At 42.4% G+C, this 17,892-nt stretch overlaps 1 protein-coding gene across 1 annotated transcript in view; it reads left to right on the forward strand.

Annotated features, from left to right (window-relative positions):
- EFR3B (EFR3 homolog B) overlaps nucleotides 1–17,892 on the forward strand; it is a 78,249-nt gene that overhangs the window by 22,991 nt on the left and 37,366 nt on the right. Inside the window, exons 4-7 of the mRNA XM_058834078.1 lie at nucleotides 986–1,136; nucleotides 2,781–2,902; nucleotides 11,454–11,603; nucleotides 15,405–15,539. Of these exons, the coding sequence (XP_058690061.1) occupies nucleotides 986–1,136; nucleotides 2,781–2,902; nucleotides 11,454–11,603; nucleotides 15,405–15,539 (558 nt within the window). The remainder of the gene's footprint in view (nucleotides 1–985; nucleotides 1,137–2,780; nucleotides 2,903–11,453; nucleotides 11,604–15,404; nucleotides 15,540–17,892) is intronic.

Genomic DNA, 17,892 nt, shown 5'->3' on the forward strand with positions numbered 1-17,892 from the left:
GAATTCCCAATTATTTCCCCATTAATTCCCCATTAATTCCCCAATAATTCCTGATTATTTCCTGAATAGTTCCCCAATAATTCCCAATTATTTCCCCAATAATTCCCAATAATTCCCCAATAATTCCCCAATAATTCCCCAATTATTCCTCATTATTCCCCTAATAATTCCCCGATAATTCCGGGTTAATTCCCCAATAATTCCTCAATAATTCCCCAATAATTCCCAAATAATTCCCCAATAATTCCTCAATAATTCCCCAATAATTCCCCAATAATTCCCCAATAATTTCCAAATATTTCCCCAATAATTCCCCAATAATTCCCCAATAATTCCCCAATAATTCCCCAATAATTCCCCAATAATTCCCCAATAATTTCCAAATATTTCCCCAATAATTCCTCAATAATTCCCCAATAATTCCCCAATTATTCCTGATTATTTCCCGAATAATTCCCCGATAATTCCGGGTTAATTCCCCAATAATTCCTCAATAATTCCCCAATAATTCCCCAATAATTCCCCAATAATTCCCAAATATTTCCCCAATAATTCCCAATTATTTCCCCAATAATTCCCAAATAATTCCCCAAAAATTCCCCAAAAATTCCCCAATAATTCGCCAATAATTCCCCAATAATTCGCCAATAATTCCCCAATAATTCCCCAATAATTCCCAAATATTTCCCCAATAATTCCCCAATAATTCCCCAATAATTCCCCAATAATTCCCCAATAATTCCCCAATAATTCCCAATTATTTCCCCAATAATTCCCCAATTATTCCTCATTATTCCCTGAATAATTCCCCGATAATTCCGGGTTAATTCCCCAATAATTCCCCAATAATTCCCCAATAATTCCTCAATAATTCCCCAACAATTCCCCAATAATTCCCGATTATTTCCCCACCAATTCCCCAATAATTCCCCATCAATTCCCGCACAATTCCCTGATTTTTCCCTCCTGCCCCGCGGGGTCTCAGCTCGGTGTGCGTGGCCATGGAGGCGCTGGACCAGCTGCTGCTGGCCTGCCACTGCCAGAGCATCAACCTCTTCGTCCAGAGCTTCCTCACCATGGTGGCCAAACTCCTGGAGTCCGAAAAGCCCGACCTCCAAATCCTGGGAACCAACTCCGTGAGTGCCGGGAAAAACCCCGGGAAAAAATTCCCGACCGCGGGGAAAAATCCTGATGGAATTCCCAGGGGAAACTGAGGCAAAATGGGGGAGTTTTTTTTAGGGGGGTTTTATTTGGGGAATGAAGGGATGGGGGGTTTTGGGGGGAAGGGTGGAATTCCAAGGGAAATGGGGTGGGAAAGCTGGGAATATTCCAGGAAAGTTGTGGAATTCCAAGGGAAATTGGCTGGGAAAGCTGTGGGAATTTGGGGAAGAGTGGCAGAAATCCAAGGAAAACTGTCTGGGAAAGCTGTGGGAATTTGGGGAAGAGTGGTGGATATCCAAGGAAAACCAGCTGGAAAAACTCTGGGAATTTTGGGAAAAGTGGTGGAAATCCAAGGGAAACTGGCTGGGAAAGCCGTGGCAGAATTCCAGGCAATTTTCAGGATAATTTTCCCCACAGTTTTTTTTCCAAAAAAACTCAAAATTCCCGATTTAGGGCAGAATTCTGGGTGATTTTGGGGTGATTTTCCCTGTGATTTTTTCCCAAAAAAACCTTCAAAATTCCCAGTTCCAGGTGGGATTTCAGGCTGAATTCTGGGCACTTTTCTGGGTGATTTTCCCACCAATTTTCCCCCCCAAAAAATCTCAAAATTCCCAATTTAGGGCAGAATTCTGGGTGATTTTTGGGACAATTTTCCCCACGATTTTTTCCCAAAAAAAACCCTGAAAATTCCCAATTTAGGGCAGAATTCCAGGTGATTTTTGGGACAATTTTTCCTGCAATTTTTCTGGCAATTTTTTCCTAAAAAAACCCTCAAAATTCCCAATTCAGGATGGAATTTTTGATGATTTTTGGGACAATTTTTCCAGTGATTTTTCTGGCATTTTTTCCCCTAAAAAATCTCAAAATTCCCAATTCAGGGTGGGTTTCCAGATAATTTTTGGGACAATTTTTCTGGCAATTTTTCCTAAAAAAACCCTCATATTTCCCTATTTAGGGCAGAATTCCTGGTCATTTTGGGGGTGAATTTTCCTCAAAATTCCCATTTCCTGACGGGATTTTGGGCGGAAGTCTGGGCAGTTTTTGGGGTGGTTTTCAGAGCAAATTTTCCCCAAAAATTCACAAAATTCCCAGTTTAGGGCAGAATTCCTGGCAATTTTTGGGACAATTTTCCCCACGATTTTTTCCAAAAAACCCCTCAAAATTCCCAATTTAGGGCAGAATTCCAGGCAATATCTGGGGTGGATTTTCCTGGCAATTTTTCCCCCCAAAATCCTCAAAATTCCAGATTTTGGATGGAATTTCAGGCAGAATTCCAGGCAGTTTCCAGGGCATTTTTTCTGGTGATTTTTCCCAAAAAAATCTCAAAATTCCCAATTTAGGGTGGAATTCCGGGCGATTTTCAGGGCAATTTTTTCCAGCAATTTTTCTGGCATGTTTTTCCCAAAAAAAAATCTCCAAATTCCCAATTCCTGGCAGTTTTCAGGGTGATTTTCCCAGCGATTTTCTCCCAAAAAAATCTCAAAATTCCCAATTTAGAGCAGAATTCCGGGCGATTTTTGGGGCAATTTTTCCAGTGATTTTTTCCCAGGAAAAAAAACCTCGGAATTCCCGATTCCGGGTGTTTTTCCCAGCTTTTTTTTCCCGGTTTTCCCGTTCAGTTTGTGAAGTTTGCCAACATTGAGGAGGACACGCCCTCGTACCACCGCAGCTACGACTTCTTTGTGTCGCGCTTCAGCGAGATGTGCCACTCCGGCCACGCCGACCCCGACGTGCGCGCCAGGTCGGAGCCCGGAAAAAAAGCCAGGAAAACCGCCGGGAAACAGCGGGAAAGAACGGGGAAAATAACGGGAAACAACGGGGAAACAATGGGAAAACAATGGGAAAAGAATGGGAAATAACAGGGAAACAATTGGAAACAATGGGGAAACAATGGGAAAAGAATGGGAAAAGAATGGGAAATAACAGGGAAACAATGGGGAACAATGGGAAAACAATGAGAAAATGGCCAGAAAACAGCCAGAAAATGGCTGGAAAAAAATGGGAAATGGCCAGAAAACAATGGGGAAACAATGGGGAAACAATGGGAAAACAATGGGAAAACAATGGGAAAACAATGGGAAAACAACGGGGAAACAATGGGAAAACAATGGGCAGGAAACAGCTGGGAAAATAATGGGGAAACAATGGGAAAAGAATGGGAAAAGAATGGAAAATAACAGGGAAACAATGGGGAACAATGGGGAAACAATGGGGAACAATGGGAAAACAATGGGGAAATGGCCAGAAAACAGCCAGAAAATGGCTGGAAAAAAATGGGAAATGGCCAGAAAACAATGGGAAAACAATGGAGAAACAATGGGAAAACAATGGGAAAACAATGGGAAACCACTGGGAAACAATGGGAAAACAATGGGAAACAATGGAGAAACAATGGGAAAACTGTGGGAAAACAACGGGGAAACAATGGGAAAACAATGGGCAGGAAACAGCTGGGAAAACAATGGGGAAACAATGGGAAAACAGTGGGAAAACAGGCAGAAAACAATGGGGAAATGGCCAGAAAACAGCCAGGAAATGGCTGGAAAACAATAAGAAAACAATGGGAAAATGGCCAGAAAACAATTGGAAAACAATGCGGAAACAATGGGGAAGCAATGGGGAAAGAATGGGGAAAGAATGGGGAAACAATGGGAAACAATGGGGAAACAATGGGAAAACAATGGGAAAACAATGGGAAACAATGGGGAAACAATGGGAAAGCAATGGGAAAATAATGGAAAAATAATGGGAAACGGCTGGGAAAACAATGGGAAAATGGCTGGAAAACAATGGGAAAACAATGGGGAACAACAGGGAAACAAATGGAAACAACAGGGAAAACAACGGGGAAACAAGGGGAAACAATGGGAAACGTCTGGGAAAACAATGGGGAAACAATGGGGAAACAATGGGGAACAATGGGAAAATGGCTAGAGAACAGCCAGAAAATGGCTGGAAAAAAATGGGAAATGGCCAGAAAACAATGGGAAAACAATGGAGAAACAATGGGAAAAGAATGGAAAAATAATGGGAAACGGCTGGGAAAACAATGGAGAAACAATGGGAAACAATGGGAAAACATTGGGAAACAATGGGAAAACAATGGGAAACAATGGGGAAACAATGGGAAAACAATGGGGAAACAATGGGAAAACAATGGGAAAACAATGGGAAAACAATGGGAAAACAATGGGAAACCACTGGGAAACAATGGGAAAACTGTGGGAAAACAACGGGGAAACAATGGGAAAACAATGGGCAGGAAACAGCTGGGAAAATAATGGGGAAACAATGGGAAAAGAATGGGAAAAGAATGGAAAATAACAGGGAAACAATGGGGAACAATGGGGAAACAATGGGGAAATGGCCAGAAAACAGCCAGAAAATGGCTGGAAAAAAATGGGAAATGGCCAGAAAACAATGGGAAAACAATGGAGAAACAATGGGAAAACAATGGGAAAACAATGGGAAAACAATGGGAAAACAATGGGAAACAATGGGAAAACAATGGGAAACAATGGAAAACAATGGGGAAACAATGGGGAAACAGTGGAAAACAATGGGAAAACAATGGGGAAACAATGGGAAACAATGGGAAACAATGGGAAACAATGGGAAACAATGGGGAAACAATGGGAAACAATGGGAAACAATGGGGAACAATGGGGAAACAATGGGGAAACAATGGGAAAATAATGGGGAAACAATGGGAAACAATGGGAAACAATGGGGAAACAATGGGAAACGGCTGGGAAAACAACGGGGAAACAATGGGAAAAGAATGGAAAAATAATGGGAAACAGCTGGGAAAACAATGGAGAAATAATGGGGAACAATGGGGAACAATGGGGAAACAATGGGAAAATGGCCAGAAAACAGCCAGAAAATGGCTGGGAAAAAATGGGAAATGGACAGAAAACAATGGGGAAACAATGGGAAACCGCTGGGAAAACAATGGGGAAACAATGGGAAAACTGTGGGAAACAATGGGAAAACTGTGGGAAAACAACGGGGAAACAATGGGAAAACAATGGGCAGGAAACAGCTGGGAAAACAATGGGAAAACAGTGGGAAAACAGGAAGAAAACAATGGGGAAATGGCCAGAAAACAGCCAGGAAATGGATGGAAAACAATAAGAAAACAATGGGAAAATGGCTGGAAAATGGCCGGAAAACAATTGGGAAACAATGGGGAAACAATGGGAAAACAATGGGAAACAATGGGAAAATGGCCGGAAAGTGGCTGGAAAATGGCCAGGAAACAGCTGGAAAGCAATGGGAAAACAATGGGAAAGTGGCCAGAAAATGGCTGGAAAACAGCTGGAAAACAGCTGGAAAATGACTGGGAAAAGAATGGGAAAACAATGGGGAAACAGCCGGGAAACAATGGGGAAACAATGGGAAAATAATGGGAAACAATGGAAAACAATGGGGAAACAATGGGAAAACAATGGGAAAACAATGGGAAACAATGGGGAAACAATGGGAAAATAATGGAAAAATAATGGGAAACGGCTGGGAAAACAATGGGAAAACAATGGGTAAACAATGGGAAACAATGAGGGAATAAAGGGAAACAACGGGGGAACAATGGGAAGCAACGGGGAAACAATGGGAAACAATGGGAAATGAATGGAAAAATAATGGGAAAATGGCTGGAAAACAATGGGGAAACAATGGGAAACAACAGGGAAACAATGGGAAACAACAGGGAAACAATGGGAAACGGCTGGGAAAACAATGGGGAAACAATGGGAAAAGAATGGAAAAATAATGGGAAACAGCTGGGAAAACAATGGAGAAATAATGGGGAACAATGGGAAACAATGGGAAACAATGGGGAAACAATGGGGAAACAATGAGAAAACAAAAGGAAACAATGGGAAATGAATGGAAAAATAATGGGAAAATGGCTGGAAAATGGCTGGAAAACAATGGGGAAACAATGGGAAACAACAGGGAAACAATGGGAAAACAATGGGAAAACAATGGGAAACAATGGGGAAACAGCCGGGAAACAATGGGAAAAGAATGGGAAAAGAATGGGAAACAATGGGAAAACAACCGGGAAACAACAGGGAAACAATGGGAAAACAATGGGCAGGAAACAGCTGGGAAAACAATGGGGAAACAATGGGAAAACTGTGGGAAAACAGGCAGAAAACAATGGGAAAATGGCCAGAAAACAGCCAAGAAAAGGCAGGAAAAAATGGGGAAAAAATGGGGAAACAATGGGGAAACAAAGGGAAAATGGCCAGAAAATGGCCGGAAAACAGCTGGAAAATGATTGGGAAAACAGTGGGAAAACAATGGGAAACAGCCGGGAAACAATGGGAAAACAATGGAAAACCACTAGGAAACAATGGAAAACAACAGGGAAACAATGGGGAAACTACGGGGAAACAATGAGAAACCGCTGGGAAACAACGGGGAAAACAATGAAGAAACAATGGAAAACAATGGGAAAAGAATGGAAAAATAATGGGAAACGGCTGGGAAAACAATGGGGAAACAATGGGGAACAATGGGAAACAATGGGGAAACAATGGGGAAATGGCCAGAAAGCAGCCAGAAAATGGCTGGGAAAAAATGGGAAATGGCCAGAAAACAATGGGGAAACAATGGGAAAACAATGGGAAACAATGGGAAACAATGGGCAGGAAACAGCTGGGAAAACAATGGGAAAAAATGGGAAAACAGGCAGAAAACAATGGGAAAATGGCCAGAAAACAGCCAGGAAATGGCTGGAAAACAATGGTCGGAAAACAATTGGGAAACAATTGGGAAACAATGGGAAAATGGCCGGAAAGTGGCTGGAAAATGGCCAGGAAACAGCTGGAAAGCAATGGGAAAACAATGGGAAAGTGGCCAGAAAATGGCTGGAAAACAGCTGGAAAATGACTGGGAAAAGAATGGGAAACAATGGGAAAACAATGGAAAACAATGGGGAAACAATGGGAAAACAATGGGGAAACAATGGGAAAACAATGGGAAACAATGGGGAAACAATGGGAAACAATGGGAAAACAATGGGAAACAATGGGAAACAATGGGAAAAGAATGGGAAACAATGGGAAACAATGGGAAACAATGGGAAACAATGGGAAAAGAATAGGAAACAATGGGGAAACAATGGGAAACAATGGGGAAACAATGGGAAAACAATGGGAAACAATGGGAAACAATGGGAAAACAATGGGAAACAATGGGAAACAATGGGAAAACAATGGGAAACAATGGGGAAACAATGGGAAACAATGGGGAACAATGGGGAAACAATGGGGAAACAATGGAGAAATAATGGGGAAACAATGGGGTACAATGGGGAAACAATGGGGAAACAATGGAGAAATAATGGGGAAACAATGGGAAACAATGGGGAAACAATGGGAAAACAATGGAGAAATAATGGGGAAACAATGGGAAACAATGGGGAAACAATGGGAAAACAATGGGGAAACAATGGGAAACAATGGGGAAACAATGGGAAAACAATGGGAAACAATGGAGAAACAATGGGGAAACAATGGGCAGGAAACAGCTGGGAAAATAATGGGAAAACTGTGGGAAAACAGGCAGAAAACAATGGGGAAATGGCCAGAAAACAGCCAGGAAATGGCGGGAGAACAATGGGAAAACAATGGGAAAATGGCCGGAAAACAATTGGGAAACAATGGGAAAACAATGGGAAAACAATGGGAAACAATGGGAAACAATGGGGAAATAATGGGGAAACAATGGGGAAACAATGGGAAACAATGGGAAAACAATGGAGAAATAATGGGGAAACAATGGGAAACAATGGGGAAACAATGGGAAAACAATGGGAAAACAATGGGAAAACAATGGGAAAAGAATGGGAAACAATGGGAAACAACAGGAAAATGGCCAGAAAACAGCCAGAAAATGGCTGGGAAAAAATGGGAAATGGCCAGAAAACAATGGGAAACAATGGAGAAATAATGGGGAAACAATGGGAAACAATGGGGAAACAATGGGAAAACAATGGGAAACAATGGGGAAACAATGGGAAAACAATGGGAAACAATGGGAAAACAATGGGAAACAATGGGAAAAGAATGGGAAACAATGGGAAACAATGGGGAAACAATGGGAAACAATGGGAAAAGAATGAGAAACAATGGGAAACAACAGGGAAACAATGGAAAACAATTGGAAAAAATGGGGAAACAATGGGAAAACAGTGGGAAAAGAATGGAAAAATAATGGGAAATGTCTGGGAAAACAATGGGAAAATGGCTGGAAAACAATGGGGAAACAATGAGGGAACAATGGGAAACAATGGGAAACAATGGGAAAACAATGGGAAACAATGGGAAACAATGGGAAAACAATGGGAAAACAATGGGAAAACAATGGGAAACAATGGGAAATGAATGGAAAAATAATGGGAAAATGGCTGGAAAATGGCTGGAAAACCGTGGGGAAACAATGGGAAACAATGGGAAACAATGGGAAAACAATGGGAAACAATGGGAAACAATGGGAAAACAATGGGAAAACAATGGGAAACAATGGGAAATGAATGGAAAAATAATGGGAAAATGGCTGGAAAATGGCTGGAAAACCGTGGGGAAACAATGGGAAACAATGGGGAAACAATGGGAAACAATGGGAAACAATGGGAAACAACAGGGAAACAACAGGGAATCAATGGGAAACGGCTGGGAGAACAATGGGGAAACAATGGGAAAAGAATGGAAAAATAATGGGAAACGGCTGGGAAAACAATGGGAAAATGGCCGGAAAACAATGGGGAAACAATGGGAAACAATGGGAAACAAGGGGAAACAGTGGGGAAACAATGAGAAAACAATGGCAAAACAATGGGGAAACAATGAGAAAACAATGGGAAACAATGGGAAATGAATGGAAAAATAATGGGAAAATGGCGGGGAAACAATGGGAAACAATGGGGAAACAATGGGGAAACAATGGGAAAACAACGGGGAAACAATGGGAAACAATGGGGAAACAATGGGAAACGCCTGGGAAACAGCGGGAAACAACAGGGAAAACAATGGGAAACAATTGGAAAAATGTGGAAACAACGGGGAAACAATGGGAAACAATGGGAAAAATGTGGAAACAACAGGGAAACAATGGGAAACAATGGGAAATGAATGGAAAAATAATGGGAAAATGGCTGGAAAATGGTTGGAAAACAATGGGGAAACAATGGGGAACAACAGAGAAACAATGGGAAACGGCTGGGAAAACAATGGGAAAATGGTCGGAAAACAATGGGAAAACAATGGGAAACAACGAGGGAATAAAGGGAAACAACGGGGGAACAATGGGAAACAATGGGGAAACAATGGGGAAACAATGGGAAATGAATGGAAAAATAATGGGAAAATGGCTAGAAAATGGCTGGAAAACAATGGGAAAACAATGGGAAACAACAGGGAAACAATGGGAAACAACAGGGAAACAATGGGAAAAAACAGGGAAAACAATGGGGAAACAATGGGAAAAGAATGGAAAAATAATGGGAAATGGCTGGGAAAACAATGGAGAAACAATGGGAAAACAATGGGAAAATGGCCAGAAAACAGCCAGAAAATGGCTGGGAAAAAATGGGAAATGGTCAGAAAACAATGGGAAAACAATGGGAAACAATGGGGAAACAATGGGAAACAATGGGAAACAATGGGGAAACAATGGGGAAACAATGGGAAACAATGGGAAAAGAATGGGGAAACAATGGGAAACAATGGGAAACAATGGGAAAATAATGGGGAAACAATGGGGAAACAATGGGAAACAATGGAGAAATAATGGGGAAATAATGGGGAAACAATGGGAAAACAATGGGGAAATGGCCAGGAAATGGCCGGTAAAAAAGCCGGGAAAATGGTCGGGAAAGTGCTGGAAAATGGTTGGAAAACAGACGGAAAATGGTTGGAAAATGGCGGGAAAACAAGGGGAAAAAATGGGAAAACCATGGGAAAATGCAGGAAATGGGGAAAGGAGGAGGAAAAAATGGTAAAAAAGGGAAAAAAACCCGAAAAAAAAGGGTGGAAAAGGGGGAAAAATCAGGGAAAAAAAAGAGTGAAAAACAGGGAAAAAAGGGAAAAATGGGAATTCTGGGGAAATTTTCCAGCTGATTCCGTGGCTTGGAGCAGGAAATCCTGGAATTTTGGGATAGGGAGAAGAGAGAGAATTCCCAGAATTCCCAATCCATCAGCACATCCCTGTCCTGGCCTTTCCATGGAATTCTGGGAATTCTGGCCAGAGCTGGGAATTCCAGGGAAATTTTCCTGCTCATTCCATGGATCGGAGCAGGAAATCCTGGGATTTTTAGGATGGGGAAAGGATTTAGGAATTCCCAGAATTCCCAGAATTCCCAGAATTCCCAGAATTCCCAGAACCAAACCCAATCCCTCAGCACATTCCCATCCATGGAATTCTGGGAATTCTGGCCAGAGCTGGGAATTCCAGGGAAATTTTCCAGATCATTCCATGGATCGGAGCAGGAAATCCTGGGATTTTTAGGATGGGAAAAGGATTTAGGAATTCCCAGAATTCCCAGAGCCAAACCGAGTCCATCAGCACATCCCTGTCTGGAATTTCCCATGGAATTCCAGGAATTCTGGCCAGAGCTGGGAATTCCAGGGAAATTTTCCAGCTGATTCCATGGATTGGATCAGGAAATCCCAGGATTTTTGGGATGGGGAAAGGATTTAGGAATTCCCAGGTTTCCCAGAACTCCCAGAGCCAAACCCAATCCCTCAGCACATTCCCATTCATGGAATTCCCGGAATTTCGACCAGAGCTGGGAATTCCAGGGAAATTTTCCTGCTGATTCCATGGATTGGAGCAGGAAATCCTGGGATTTTTAGGATGGGGAAAGGATTTAGGAATTCCCAGAATTCCCAGAGCCAAACCCAATCCCTCAGCACATTAAAATTCATGGAATTCCAGGAATTTTGGCCAGACCTGGGAATTCCAGGGAAATTTTCCTGCTGATTCCATGGATTGGAGCAGGAAATTCAGGGATTTTTGGGACAGGGAAAGGATTTAGGAATTCCCAGAATTCCCAGATTTCCCAGAGCCAAACCCAATCCCTCAGCACATTCCCATCCATGGAATTCTGGGAATTCTGGCCAGAGCTGGGAATTCCAGGGTAATTTTCCAGATCATTCCATGGATCGGCTCAGGAAATCCCAGGATTTTTAGGATGGGGAAAGGATTTAGGAATTCCCAGAATTCCCAGAATTCCCAGTTCCGAATCCAGCTGCGGAATCCCGGGATTTTGGCTCCGGCAGGATCCGGATGTCGGGGATCCGGGGGCTCCAGGGCGTCGTGCGCAAGACGGTGCAGGACGAGCTCCAGGCCAACATCTGGGAACCGCAGCACATGGAGAAAATCGTCCCCGCCCTCCTCTTCAACCTCCAGCAGCCACAGCCACAGCCCAGGTGGGAATTCCGGGAATTCTGGGGAATTTTGGGAATTTTAGGGAATTTTTGGGGATTTTTTGGGGGTTTTTTGAGGATTTTTTTGGTATTTTTTTGGAATTTTTTTTTATTTTTGGGAGATTAATTGAGGATTTTTTGAGAATTTTTTGAGGGTTTTTTGAGGATTTTTAGGGAATTTTTTGAGGATTTTTTGGGAATTTTTTTTTTAATTTTTGGGGGATTTTTTGGGAATTTTTTGAGGCTTTTTTGAGGATTTTTTGGGAGTTTTTTGGGATTTTCTGGGATTTTTTGGGAGTTTTGTGGGATGTGGGAGGCTCAGCACATGGAGAAAATCATCCCCGCCCTCCTCTTCAACCTCCAGCAGCCACAGCCACAGCCCAGGTGGGAATTCCGGGAATTCTGGGGAATTTTGGGAATTTTGGGGAATTTTTGGAATTTTTTTGGGGAATTTTTGGGGGGTTTTTTGAGGATTTTTCGGGTATTTTTTTGAATTTTTTTTTATTTTTGGGGGATTAATTGAGGATTTTTGGGGAATTTTTTGAGGGTTTTTTGAGCATTTTTAGGGAATTTTTTGAGGATTTTTTGGGAATTTTTTTTTTTTTAATTTTTGGGGGATTTATTGGGGATTTTTAGGGAATTTTTTGAGGATTTTTTGAGGATTTTTTGGGAGTTTTTTGGGATTTTCTGGGATTTTTTGGGAGTTTTGTGGGATGTGGGAGGCTCAGCACATGGAGAAAATCATCCCCGCCCTCCTCTTCAACCTCCAGCAGCCACAGCCACAGCCCAGGTGGGAATTCCAGGAATTCTGGGGAATTTTGGGAAATTTTGGGAATTTTTGGGAATTTGGGGGATTTTTTGGGGATTTTTTTTGGAATTTTTGAGGATTTTTTGGGGATTTTTTTTGAATTTATTTTTTTTTTTTATTTTTGGGAGATTAATTGAGGATTTTTTGAGAATTTTTTGAGGGTTTTTTGAGGATTTTGGGGGAATTTTTTGAGGACTTTTTGGGAATTTTGAGGGAATTTTTGAGGATTTTTTGGAAATTTTTTGGGGAATTTTTGAGAGTTTTTTTGGGATTTATTGAGGATTTTTTGGGAATTTTTGGAGGTTATTTCAGGATTTTTGGGGGATTTTTTGAGAACATTTTGGAAAATTTTTGGGACTTTTTGAGGATTTTTTGTGGAATTTTTGTGGAATTTTTTTGGTATTTTTGGGGAATTTTTTGAGGATTTTTTGAGGATTTTTCTGGGATTTTTGAGGATTTTTTGGGAGTTTTTTGGGATTTTTTGGGGATTTTTTGGGAGTTTTGTGGGATGTGGGAGGCTCAGCACATGGAGAAAATCATCCCCGCACTCCTCTTCAACCTCCAGCAGCCACAGCCACAGCCCAGGTGGGAATTCCAAGAATTTTTGGGAAATTTTGGGAATTTTTGGGGAATTTGGGGGTTTTTTTGGAGGATTTTTTGGGGATTTTGTTTTTATTTTGGGGGGATTTTCTTGGGGATTTTTTGGGGATTTTTTTGGGGATTTTGGGGGGATTTTTTCAGGATTTTTTGGGGATTTTTTGGGATTTATTGAGGATTTTTTAGGAATTTTTGGAGGTTATTTCAGGATTTTTGGGGGATTTTTTGAGGATTTTTTGTTTTTTTTTTTTATTTTAGGGGGATTTTTTGGGGGGATTTGGGGGGATTTTTTAAGGATTTTTTTGGGATTTATTGAGGATTTTTTTGGGAATTTTTGGAGGTTATTTCAGGATTTTTTGAGGATTTTGGGGGGATTTTTTTGGGAATTTATTGAGGATTTTTTATGGATTTTGGGGGATTTTTGGGGAATTTTTGGGGGTTTTTGGGGGATTTTTTGAGGATTTTTTAGGGATTTTTGGGGGATTTATTGGGGATTTTTTGGGACTTTTTTAGGATTTTTTAGGGATTTTTTGAGGATTCTTTGAGGATTCCAAATTCCCATTCCCATTATTCCCATTATTCCCATTATTCCCATTCCCATCCCCCAATTCCCATTCCCATTCCCATCCCAAATTCTCCCATTCCCACCATTCCCCTTCCCATTATCCCCATTCCCATTCCCATTATTCCCAACCCAAATTCCCCCATTCTCCCATTCCCTTATTCCCAATCCCCCAATTCCCATTCCCAATTCCCATTCCCATTATTCCCAACCCAAATTCCCCCATTCTCCCATTCCCTTATTCCCAATTCCCATTCCCATTATTCCCGTTCTTCCCAGTATTACCATTCCCCCATTCCCATTATTCCCATCCCAAATTCCCCCATTCTCCCATTCCCATTATTCCCATTATTCCCATTCCCATTATTCCCATCCCCCAATTCCCATTATTCCCGTTCCCATTATTCCCATTCCCAATTCTCATTATTCCCATTCCCATTCCCATTATTCCCATTCCCAATTCCCATTATCCCCATCCCCCCCACTAATCCCGGAATTCCCGGAATTCCCACATTCCCATTATTCCCATTCCCATTCTTCCCATCCCAAATTCCCCCATTCCCCAATTCCCATTATTCCCATCCCCTAATTCCCATTATTCCCATTCCCATTATTCCCATCCCAAATTCCCCCATTTCCACCATTCTCATTCCCATTTCCCCATTCCCATTATCCCCATTATCCCCATTATTCCCATTATTCCCATTCCCCAATTCCCACCATTCCCATTCCCATTATTCCCATCCCAAATTCCCCCATTTCCACCATTCTCATTCCCATTTCCCCATTCCCATTATTCCCATTATTCCCATTATTCCCATTATCCCCATTATTCCCATTATCCCCATTATCCCCATCCCCCCCACTAATCCCGGAATTCCCGGAATTCCCTCATTCCTGCCATTCCCATTATTCCCATTCCCATTATTCCCATCCCAAATTCCCCCATTTCCACCATTCTCATTCCCATTATTCCCATTATTCCCATTATTCCCATTATTCCCACCATTCCCATTATCCCCATTATCCCCATCCCCCCCACTAATCCCGGAATTCCCGGAATTCCCGGAATTCCTGCATTCCTGCCATTCCCAATTCCCCATTACCCCCACTAATCCCGGAATTCCCACATTCCCATTATCCCCATTATTCCCATTATCCCCATTATCCTCATCCCCCCCACTAATCCCGGAATTCCCGGAATTCCCCCATTCCCATTATTCCCATTATTCCCATTATCCCCATTATCCCCATTATCCCCATCACCCCCACTAATCCCGGAATTCCCGGAATTCCCACATTCCCATTATTCCCATTATTCCCATTATTCCCATCCCCTAATTCCCATTATTCCCATTCCCATTATTCCCATCCCAAATTCCCCCATTTCCACCATTCTCATTCCCATTTCCCCATTCCCATTATCCCCATTATCCCCATTATTCCCATTATTCCCATTCCCCAATTCCCACCATTCCCATTCCCATTATTCCCATCCCAAATTCCCCCATTTCCACCATTCTCATTCCCATTTCCCCATTCCCATTATTCCCATTATTCCCATTATTCCCATTATCCCCATTATTCCCATTATCCCCATTATCCCCATCCCCCCCACTAATCCCGGAATTCCCGGAATTCCCTCATTCCTGCCATTCCCATTATTCCCATTCCCATTATTCCCATCCCAAATTCCCCCATTTCCACCATTCTCATTCCCATTATTCCCATTATTCCCATTATTCCCATTATTCCCACCATTCCCATTATCCCCATTATCCCCATCCCCCCCACTAATCCCGGAATTCCCGGAATTCCCTCATTCCCGCCCCTGCAGCCGCTCTCCGTCGCCGCTCCAGGCGGCCGAGAAGGAGCAGGAGACTCCGTGGGAATTGGCCGAGCGCTGTCTCCGGGAATTGTTGGGAAGAGCGGCCTTTGGGAATATCAAGAACGCCATCAAGCCCGTCCTCACGTGAGTCCCCATTCCCGGAAAAAAAACTGGGAATTTCCTGCTTTTCCTCCGGAAAAATCCCCCCCTGGAGCGGGATTTGCAGCTTTTCCGGATTTTCCCGAGCCTGAATCCCGGGAATGCCGGCGGTTATCCCGGAAAATGTCGGGGTGTGTTAGTCAGAGTTTATCCATGGAATTGTCATTTTTTCCCTGGAATTCCCATTTTTCCCAGAATTCCCATTTATCCCAGAATTCCCATTTCCTCTGGAATTCCCATTTCTCCCAGAATTCCCATTTTCCCCTTTAATTTCTTGTTTTCCGTGGAGTTCCCATTTTTCCTTCTCATCCCTTTTCCCCCAGAATTCCCATTTTTCCCTCACCATTCCCATTTTCCCCTCAGAATTCCTATTTTTTCCCCCCAGAATTCCCATTTTTTCCCCCCGGAATTCCCATTTTTCCCAGAATTCCCATTTTTCCCCCCAGAATTCCCATTTTTCCCCTCTCATTCCTTGTTTTCCCTCCAATTCCCATTTTTCCAGAATTTCCATTTTTCCCAGAATTCCCATTTTTCCCTTTAATTTCTTGTTTTCCCCAGAATTTCCATTTTCCCCTGGAATTCCCATTTTTCCCTGGAATTCCCATTTTTCCCAGAATTCCTATTTCCCTTCCAATTCCCTGGTTTCCCCTGGAATTCCCATTTATCCCTTTATTTTCTCATTTTCCTTGTAATTTCCATTTCCCCTGGAATTCCCATTTTCCCCCCGAAATTCTCATTTTTTCCTGGGATTTTTCCCATTTTTCTCTCTCATTCTGTTTCCCCTGAAATTCCCATTTTTCCCTCACCATTCCCATTTTTCCCCCTGAAATTCCCATTTTCCCCCTGGAATTCCCATTTATCCCAGAATTCCCATTTATTCCCAGGATTTTTCCCATTTTTCCCCCCAGAATTCCCATTTATTCCTGGAATTCTCATTTTTCCCTCACCATTCCCATTTTTCCCCCTGAAATTCCCTGGTTTCCCCCCCAGAATTCACATTTTTCCCCTCAGAATTCCCATTTCCCCCCTGGAATTCCCATTCCCCCCCCCCAGAATTCCCATTTATTCCCGAAATTCCCATTTTTTCCTGGGATTTTTCCCATTTTTCCCTCTCATTCTGTTTCCCCTGAAATTCCCATTTTTCCCCCAGAATTCCCATTTTCCCCCCAGAATTCCCATTTTCCCCCCCGGAATTCCCATTTATTCCCAGGATTTTTCCCATTTTCCCCCCAGAATTCCCATTTATTCCCAGAATTCCCATTTTTCCCTCACAATTCCCCTTTTCCCCCCTGGAATTCCCATTTTTCCCCCTGGAATTCCGATTTATTCCTGGAATCCCCATTTATCCCAAAATTCCCATTTTCCCTCAGGAATTTCCATTCCCCCCCCCAGAATTCCCATTTATTCCTGGGATTTTTCCCATTTTCCCCCCAGAATTCCCATTTTTTCCCTCTCATTCTGTGTCCCCTGAAATTCCCATTTTTCCCCTGGAATTTCCCTTTTCCCAGAATTCCCATTTTTCCCTCACCATTCCCATTTATCCCTGAATTCCCATTTATTCCTGGAATTCCCATTTTCCCCTCAGAATTCCTATTTTTTCCCCCCAGAATTCCCATTTATTCCCGGAATTCCCGTTTATTCCCAGGATTTTTCCCATTTTCCCCCCAGAATTCCCATTTATTCCTGGAATTCCCGTTTATTCCCGGAATTCCCATTTATTCCCGGGATTTTTCCCATTTCCCCCCCCAGAATTCCCATTTATCCCAGAATTCCCATTTATTCCCAGGATTCCCATTCATTCTCGGGATTTTTCCCATTTTCCCCCCAGAATTCCCATTTTTTCCCTCTCATTCTGTGTCCCCTGAAATTCCCATTTTTCCCCTGGAATTTCCCTTTTCCCAGAATTCCCATTTTCCCCCCACAATTCCCATTTATTCCTGGAATTCCCATTTATCCCAGAATACCCATTTATTCCCGGGATTTTTCCCATTTTCCCCCCAGAATTCCCATTTATTCCTGGAATTCCCATTTATTCCCAGAATTCCCATTTATTCCCAGGATTTTTCCCATTTTCCCCCCAGAATTCCCATTTATCCCAGAATTCCCGTTTATTCCCGGGATTTTTCCCATTTTTCCCTCACCATTCCCATTTTCCCCCTGGAATTCCCATTTTTCCCCCCAGAATTCCCGTTTATTCCCAGAATTCCCATTTTTCCTGGGATTTTTCCCATTTTCCCCCCAGAATTCCCATTTTTCCCCCCAGAATTCCCCTTTTTCCCCCCAGAATTCCTATTTTTCCCTGGAATTCCCATTTTTCCCAGAATTCCTATTTCCCTTC

The sequence above is a fragment of the Poecile atricapillus genome, chromosome 3, assembly GCF_030490865.1.
Source record: "Poecile atricapillus isolate bPoeAtr1 chromosome 3, bPoeAtr1.hap1, whole genome shotgun sequence".
Taxonomy (NCBI): domain Eukaryota; kingdom Metazoa; phylum Chordata; class Aves; order Passeriformes; family Paridae; genus Poecile; species Poecile atricapillus.